The sequence below is a fragment of the Anopheles maculipalpis genome, chromosome 2RL, assembly GCF_943734695.1.
Source record: "Anopheles maculipalpis chromosome 2RL, idAnoMacuDA_375_x, whole genome shotgun sequence".
In the NCBI taxonomy this organism is placed as follows: domain Eukaryota; kingdom Metazoa; phylum Arthropoda; class Insecta; order Diptera; family Culicidae; genus Anopheles; species Anopheles maculipalpis.
Window position 1 is genome coordinate 7,236,727 of NC_064871.1, and position 8,972 is coordinate 7,245,698.

The 8,972-nt window shown below is 45.2% G+C and overlaps 1 protein-coding gene across 1 annotated transcript; it reads right to left on the reverse strand.

The window, feature by feature from the left end:
• Window positions 1-1,653: 1,653 nt before the first annotated feature.
• Window positions 1,654-5,989, reverse strand: LOC126558224 (gustatory and pheromone receptor 32a-like). Its single transcript, XM_050214193.1, has 7 exons — window positions 5,774-5,989; window positions 4,760-4,940; window positions 4,360-4,466; window positions 3,032-3,117; window positions 2,164-2,677; window positions 1,924-2,013; window positions 1,654-1,776 (listed from the first exon to the last, which is right to left on the reverse strand). Exons 1-7 carry the CDS (start codon window positions 5,987-5,989, stop codon window positions 1,654-1,656), a joined length of 1,317 nt encoding a protein of 438 aa, XP_050070150.1.
• Between the last annotated feature and the right edge of the window lie 2,983 nt (window positions 5,990-8,972).

The window sequence follows — 8,972 nt, forward strand, 5'->3', positions numbered from 1 at the left end:
CTTGTAATTATGGCCCCTCCGCCCATTGGAAGCGGCATTAACCGGTCTTAAACGTTTGCCCTGTCCCGCTTTTCACGCAGACTACACGGTCGTCTTGTTTCGCGCGACCACCCCCGATGCTGGTGGCTGGTTAACTGCTCCAAGTGTCGACGGTGACCCAATTCCGGTGCCTATCCTATTGTGCTTTCCCCCCGCTTTGTAGGATGTTTTGTAAAGCGATTATTACAAACTGTTACCGGCTTAATGGTTACCCAGGAGCCCAGACCCACTCATCATTGTTACCGGTGCTCGGTGCCGTGCATAGACTTCCTTAGCAAGTGATTCCGCCACATTTCGTCTAACGGGGCAGTGCACACGTGCGGCTGTGTGGTTGCGCTTCGAGAGCAATTAAATGATCAGCACTGGTTCGTGGAAGTACGTTAAACACTACATTAAAGTGGTTGTACTGGTTGTCGTGTATCTTAAGGAATGGAAAGACTTGTTAATCGGCGTTATTAAAACACAATGGGCAAATTCACCATTACTCGTTTCCTACAATATGGTAAGCTATTTAACATTTGAGCCAAATTTTGCGTAGTATTCTTCATGTTTAAAAAAACTGCTTAATAAATGTCTGTGTTTATTAAAATTATGCATCATGAATTTTTATTCCTGATTTTCATTCCGTATTCCTGCATAAAGGATGTTTTTAACCTCAAAATCTCTCATTGCAAAGTGATGAACAAGAAAAATAGATCTATCCTTCTGCTGTGGAGCAAGAATATCGATATCTCGGGATTCTATACCCGATTCTGCTTTGTGTTAATTAACGGTCGAAACTAAGCTCTTTGTAAACGGCTATCTTTTTCATGAAAATATGTAGAAAAGGCCTCATACTAGGTGTCCCTTTATATAGGCGACCCTGTGTTAGGTGACCCTGGGAACATCGTCTTAAGAGTTCAATGACAAGAAACGATGTTACGAGAAAAAATTGTCAATTTTGTAGATTAATTTTATTATTTTCATCTGTTTCATTCATACACTTCCTAAGCTTTTCCCCATTCAACCAAATCCTCATTATGCTTGTCATCCAGGTTCAATTCGCCCAATCATACATTTTAAGTTGCTCCTTTACCCAAGTTATGAAGAAATACTTGTCCTTTAGCTCACAAACTCCTGAGCTCCTTTAAAAGAAAATAATCTTTCTTAGAAAAGCGTACCAAAGAAATGTCTCCATGGCAAGCAGTCAGAAACAGTTTGCATACATTTCGGAATTATGTAGCGTAGCTTTGCAACCTAGCTAAATGAACCGTTAATTTGATAAGGATGGTCTATCATAAAAGAATATTTTACATACTACAAAATTTATGCAAAAGGTGAAAAAATCAAAAAAACTGCTGCACTTATTTCTTTGTGCAATTATCTTAAAATTCGTATTAAAGTCCAATTAATTATGCGTTAATTTCATCTCACGTACACTTCAAACGAGCCTTTCCTCATATATTTCACCTTGTACGTCTACTAGCACCAGCACACCTGTGCTGGCAGATGGTGTGAAAGATGGTAACCTTTGTCAGCACCGATCGATGATAGAACACGCGTAACGAGACCATCCCATACAGTGCCACTGCGTAACCCGCCATTTATCCAATTTCCATCGAGCGAGCTGCATCCTTAGTGTGCCGAGTACTGGATTTGACTTTTGTCCTCCGAATCGTCGTCATAGCCGCTGGATTGTTCCTCGGAAATTTTGAACTGTATCAAAACGATCAGGTACGTCGTGATGGAGGAAGCTATCTGTATGTGTGTGTGTGTGGGAGAGGTGGAGAGATAGAGGGAGAAAGGTGAGCAACATTAATTACGTGTTCCGGAAACTGTGCGACCTGGAAATGGTGTGGTTCCTTCCACACTACTCCACCCTATCTCCACTCCCCATGTTCTTACCCCCGTCAGCACGGACAGATCGATGGGAAACAGACCGTACGCGTTGAACTCGAGTGGATTTGTCACCATGAACGAAATCAGATCGTCCACCTGCACACCCCCACCCACGTCACCGGAAGCACGCACCGCAGGAAGAAACAGATCGGAACGCGTTTTAATATCCGCGATTTTTAATTATGATACGCCCGCCTCACATGCCAACACACTTCCTCTGTCTCTCTCCGTCTCTCTTTCTCTCACCTTATTCCGAAAGTCATCGTCAACCGATTTGGATTTCATGAAGAACAGGAAATTGATCACCTTTTTCCACTTGAGCCGTACGTTTTCGCCGCTGGTAAACAGCGACCAAAACTCGATACCGTGCAGAAACAGCAGGCTGCAGGAGGCGAGCGCATAGATTTCGGACCGGGACGCGGTAAAGCCGGACTTGATGTGGTTGAGCATGTAGTACAGCTGCACGGTGACGCAGGTAAACGCGGACAGCAGCGAGAAGATGGCCTGCTTGCCGAAGCAGTGGTTTATCTTGACCGACAGGTCCTGCAGCATTTCGACCACCTCGCGGATGTGCTGTATCGAGTCGAGCGGACTGATCGCCCGGATCTTGATGGTGGCGAGCGTGGTTAGTCGGTTCAGTTTGCCCTCGTGCATGCTCGGCAGATGGTTGCCACCCATCGCCATGTTGAGCGTTTTGTACTGGGCGTGCCCGTGGGCCTGCGGTTGCAGGGCCAAGCTTTCCCCGCCGACCGGAAAATTACTACACAGAGAAACGGCAAATGTTATTCGGGCAGATATGTGTTGCAGCATCAACGAGGGGATTTTTTTTTTTCATCTTTGGTTTTGCACCGTGCAACACACGGTAAACATGGTGTATAGGATGTTGTTGTGCATACAGCAAGCCTGTGGGAGCATGTGCGTGCCGGTGCATGTGTGCAGAAAGGTCATTCCAGAATGGATCCCGGAAACGGACACCGGACCTCGGCATGCAATCGCGTGCAGTTGCTTGCGTGATGGGATTCGGATTGCCATAAGGTGTGTGCGTGTTCAACAACAAAAAAGTGTGATACAGTTGATGGAAAAAGAAATATATAAACGTCGCACGGTTGATTACTTCATGCCTCTCAGCAGCAGCATGGAACGATCCGACAGATACAGGATGCAGCCGGCGAACTGGAAACTGAACAACAGCAATCCAAACTGTTCGAGGGCGAGATTCGTTGTGCGCGTCAGCATAGAAAAGGAAAATGAAAAAAAAAAACGCACCAATAAAAGTATTCTGAAAAGCGCGTTTCATACAAAATGTTTTTGAAATACAAAGCACTCGAAGGCACATTTATCATAAATTGCTCAAGAAACGTGAAGAGCTGCTATATCGTTTTCATTCCAAAATATTCACTAATAAACCTACTATCTTTTATGCTGACTTTCAAACCTACACAGCACGCGATGTGCTGTGTTTCAAAGGGGATTTATCGCGTCATGCTGCAAGTCATGGTGCAAGCGACCCTGTAGGCTTTTTACATTTCCATACAAACGATTCCTCATCAATGGAAGAAGAAAAAACTGCGAGCCCAATTTTGCCACATCATGGTAGCTTTTCCTGGTGGAGCGATTAGGAGTATCCAACGAAGAGAAGAAAAAAAGTCAAAATCTACCTCGTTGAAACAGGCTTTTATTGCCATTCATCTGAAAGTCAAATCCTGCGTACGATGAGTCTTCTAATGGGTCTTACTCGTTGATCCTTTCAGTGAGTCACTTTTTTCGACCGGGGTTTTGTCAGGTTTGGCGAAAAGGCATGGATGCTCGATCAGGGTAATTAACTTCCCGTGCACTTTGATGCACAATCCCGAACCGGGACTCGATCTTTTGTTTCTCGCATTTTTCGCTAAGCTAAGCCTTCATCAGCACTCGTATACTAGCTTGAATGAAGCACTAGAGAGAAATCCCTCAAATGGGTCCATCCACTGCATCCGTAGGTGAGTAAAAAAGGTCACTCAAAGAGAGCATTTACAAGACTTTACCATTAAAAAAAATTGGAAACGCTTCGTTCGGGTGGGAACTCCCAAACAACTAAAACACGACTTAATTGCCTGTGAAATGAATGTATTACTGTTGGTGTAGTGTGCGTTTGCTTAACGGCAGCATTTTTCATTGCAAATAACAACCATCCCGTTTGATGAATTCTCGCTCCCTTCCCACTGAGGTGGCCACATAAAACATAAATCATTCGAAAACAACGAACAACCTAGTGTCGATTTCAAATCCACCAGGAAAAAACACCATGGTAATGTGTTACAATACTCTAATCACTCAACACGAACCGATAAAAAGCGAGTTGACGGTTGCCAGGTTTAAGCAGGTTGCCGTTGCCGCACGCCCATCGTTACTTTTATTGCCGAATACTGCTGAAATGGTGCGCATGGTTACGCAGCTTCTTACCTTTGGCATGCAGAAAGCAATCCAATAAAGCAACGTCCATATACGGTTCCAATTAACTCCGATCAAATAAGTTAGCGCACCGATTGTGCTGCCACAGGTCATGGTGACTGAAGTCCTCGATGCGATGCGATCCCACAATGTGAGCCGAGGGCGTTCGATGGAGTGAAAAATAAAAGGATCGAATATGGACATCATTAGCAATGGGTGAACGATTCCCGGTTACAACGATTGTTACAACACGCTTGATGGGGTTTTGTGTTTGTACACTTTTTCTATTTTTTATTGTGTGTGTGTGTACCATCGTAACGTTTAGAAATCACTCTACTAGAAAAGGTCACCGCTAAGGGTCTCACAGCGGGTACAGGGCTAGGGAATGGTATTGTCCTTTGAGCATACTCACCAATACACGCTAGGATGGACACACGTCTCATTTTGACGTTTGGCATCGTGAAGGAAATGCCGAACTGCGTTCGCAGCTTATCATCGCAGATGGCGAACGTGGTCAGGATCTCGTTTGCCATCGTTCGGTGCCGGATGGCAAAGACGAGCGAAAATATGTACGCGAACGAGTTGGGAATGAACTGGTTTGAAAGGGGCAATGGAAGAGAAAGTTTTCGAGGTGAAATCACGTTAATGCTTGGTTAATAGGATACTGTACAGTAATAATCGTTAGAAGTTGATAATTACTAGAGTAGAACTTTTCTCTGCTGGTCGTAGAAAAGTTTGGAAATTGGTACGCAACCTAGAACATTGCTTCTTCAACATCAGAACTGTCATTACATGTGTTGGTGCATAAATAGACTTAAAGGTTGGGAGAGTGAGTAGTCTAAATTTATGACAGCAGTACTTACCAGTACGCTTTTAGCACATTTTTCATATAACTTATTCATTTAATCTTTTAAGTAATTCTCTTTGTAATTTTGTGACCGTCATATTGATCAAGTCATCAAACCAAGAACACGAAGCTGAGAAAATCTAATGATTATGTTAAACAAGTAAAACAACGAAGTACATCCTTCAAAATTCTGACGATTCTAAACGTGAATCCGACCAAAGCATTAGCACCGGATCTTTGTGGAGCATGAATTGCAAGGTTACAAACTTTACATCGCACTTCAATTAGAATCAACTGAAGCCTCACTCCAAATAGTTTGTGTAGTTTTAGACGCTACAGAGAAACAATTATTCTCTGCATCTGACCATGTTCTATCGGTTCCCGTGACAATCCACACATTATTCAATTAATTTTGCTCCGAAACTTTAAGCCGGCCAGTACGACGAAAAATCTATTTTCCTATCTTGCCGTTCCCAACAGCTCGTCAAGTTGTGCATCGCGCTTGCTAAAATTGATTTCCTACACGCGCCCTTTAAAACATTCATCCTTGGCCGGACCCTGTGCCGGAACCTGTCTCACCTGTATCCAATTAGCGGCGTTGGAAATGTCGGACGTGTTGCCACTCTGCCAGAAGATGCTCACCAAGCAGGACGAGTAGAGCAGCAGGACCGTGTAGGTCGGTAGCAGCTGCTTCACGTAGCTGGCCCGCGTATTGACCGGCACCGTCGTATCGAGCGAATACGGGCACAGGCCGAACAGCTTCGAAAACAGGTAGAACGATTTCATCGGCTGCATTGTGCTGGAGCTTCCACCGTTGGAGTGTGCCTTAAAAGGGAACCGTAAATCTCGACGCTCGAACTGCCACTGATGACCGAGACCATGAAATTAATGTTTCATGCGACTAAACTTGGCGGCCAATTTCGGTTCATACCCACCTCCGACAGTGCTCCTCCGTTGGGGTGTCTTTACCTTCGCGTCCTGCCGGCAACGGCGAAGCGAATGAAACGGTCGTTAAAGGAGGTTGCCTAGTTGCTTCATCGTGTACCCAACGCCTCGGCTTCGTGCTTCAGCGATGTGAGTTTTGTTATTTTCCCGGATGCGCGTACAAACAAAAGACCTTCCTCAAGATGGAGCCACAACACACTTGGACCTTGGTACGATCAAGTTTCGTGCTTCGTACGGGTGCCGGGGGGGGTACCGATTACCTACACAATGTCACAGGGCGACGCGCTGGGGACGCTCCGGGTGGACGCACAGGAACCAAATGCAATTATCTTTCAATTTAGATAATGCGTTTTTCCCGATCTCCATTTCCACATCGTTGGATCGTTGTCGTCGTTGTTCGGTTCGGTTTTGGCGTCACATTGACAGTGGTCTGACGTACGGACGGAATGGGCGACATGTTCCATCATTTGCTCGATGCGCCGTTACCCGGAAGCCGTCTGCATGCAACCCGGTAAAGCATCATGCTCCGCAAGCGGAGATTCCAATCTTATTAGCTGTGGTTTACTGCCGGGAACGTTGGTTGCATATTTCACCGACTGGAAACATGAGCCACGCCTGCAGGGATAGATCCGCTTGCTAGGGAACCAGGCATTCAACCAGGATAAGGATGCAGCACAGTTAGGGCAGTTCATTTCGCGGATATAAACTGCAGAATCAACGAGCGAACGTTTAGAACCCTGCTAGACTGTTTTCCTGCCGAACGGATGCGACTTTTAGGGTAAGAAGGCACACCATTTCCACTTAAAAATTGATAGATACTGTTTTATCATTCCTTTCCGATGAATCAAAGCTAGGTAAATCTACTTTTCCTTGACGTCTACCTCGCCGAAAAGGGAAATTGACATTCCTCTCGAGAGGAAATGAATTTCGAACGACACTCCAATCACACAGGAAGGCACATAATTGAGTTTGGTTACTTGTCTCCTCCGAGGGTTCGCTGCTCCGTGAAAATGGGAACGAGCCATCCTCATCGTCCTCTCGTCCCCATCGAAAGTAAATAGATATTAACGATAATCAGCCAAATGAAACAAAGCCCCGTGAAATGTTTTACCTCCCCGGAATGTAGATATTGTTGTTCCGGTCGCTTTTCATTCCAATTCCAACCAACATACCGGGTTTTCCCACGCATTCGCCACACGGCGTCTGTGTCGGGCGCGGAGCGAACCGAACGACGAACGCTTCACAAATCGGAAGGATTAATCAACGGAACGGATAGAGAATAGCTTTATTTATGGCGCAACGAGGCGAGACGGTGCACGGACCCGCCGGGGTGGGCTAAAAACGGGAAAAAGCGTAAAAACATGCCCGAAACTTTTTCCATTTGTCTGAACGGTCGGTTCAGAACAGCGAAAAGCTTTGCGGCTGGGAGCAAGCGACGAGGAGAGAGCGGGATGAGTTTTCACCTTCTTCAATCAGCTTGAATCGTAGCCGAACAAATTTTCTTCTGTTTTTCGTGCTGGAAGGGGGTTTCGGTATCCAGTTTGGCCCGGTTCTTTTCGAGGAACATTGGCGCAAAGTTTCCAAGCCCATACCACACAATCCGTTTTCTCTCTTTCATCGCCTCCGCACCGGCAATGCTTGCCAAAAGCCACCGCTGGCGTAATACTGCGTACACCATTTAGCTTCATTTCATCGTGGAACGGAGACGGTGACGATGGTGCCGGAGCGGGTGGACTAACTGTAATTGCGATTGGGAGGCAATGAAATTAAGAGCGAATCCTTTCAACTCAACCGAATTAGATGACAGCTTCTGTCCGGTTCAGGGTTGTTTTGCTCCGTTGACGTTTGGTTATTTTAATCGTGCCGGATTTTTGTGTTGGCACTTTTCATTTAACGCACATTTCCCCTGCGCAAATGCTGGAGCCGGTTGAGAGGAAAATTTATTTTGTGCCCCACAAACACACACACACCCGATCAAACTTCTAACGAGAACGACAATGGTATTCTGAAAGCAATCTCCAGGCAGGAAAAGAAAAAACGATCGCTTGGAAACCCTGTGACAAATGTGACAAATAAATGTACGAGTGAAGATTATTTGACCCCACGACACGATTACGGTCCTCGAACGGAGGGGAAAACCCGTTGTGAAGTGCAACTATCGAATCCCATCAATCAGCCGCTCCAAATGGGAATGATTTGACTTCTTGTGCTGGAGGCCAACCGCTCCAACAGCCTTCGCTTGCAATCGTTTAGAGCTGGTTTGGCAGTGAAAGCAACGTTCTGAGCTACGGTTAGAATATTAATGGGAAAATGGGGGATCCTTTTTTGTGCTAGCTCGCATCAAAGCAAGTCCCCAAAACCGAATCATTTGTGGAAAAGTTGATCGAATAAGAAATTGTTTGCCCTTGATAATTTATCTAGGTTTTGTGTGAGGGCTTTTTTCAAGCGAGAAAGGAAGAGAGGAATCATTTGCTCATGTTAATAGCAGAACGCATTATGCACATGAGGGATTTTCCACTAATGGAAATCGCTTTGTTATATCGCAGAACCGGAGAGCGGGGAAACACACAAAGCATTTTCCGATTCATTTCCTCACTCTAAACACTATGATAAAGCCATCACAGCCGGCGCTGGCAGTACAATGGGAAAATTGACGGGAGATATAAAGCGAAATATTCAATTGCGAAACACCAATGATCGCCAGTGGATCATTTGCAATCAATTTCGGCAAAACTCATCTCATTGCTATTGGCATCGCTCAATAAAATAACACTTACATTTTGAGCATTTGCATTTGTTAGGCAAGGGATGATTTTGATAAAACAATACACCC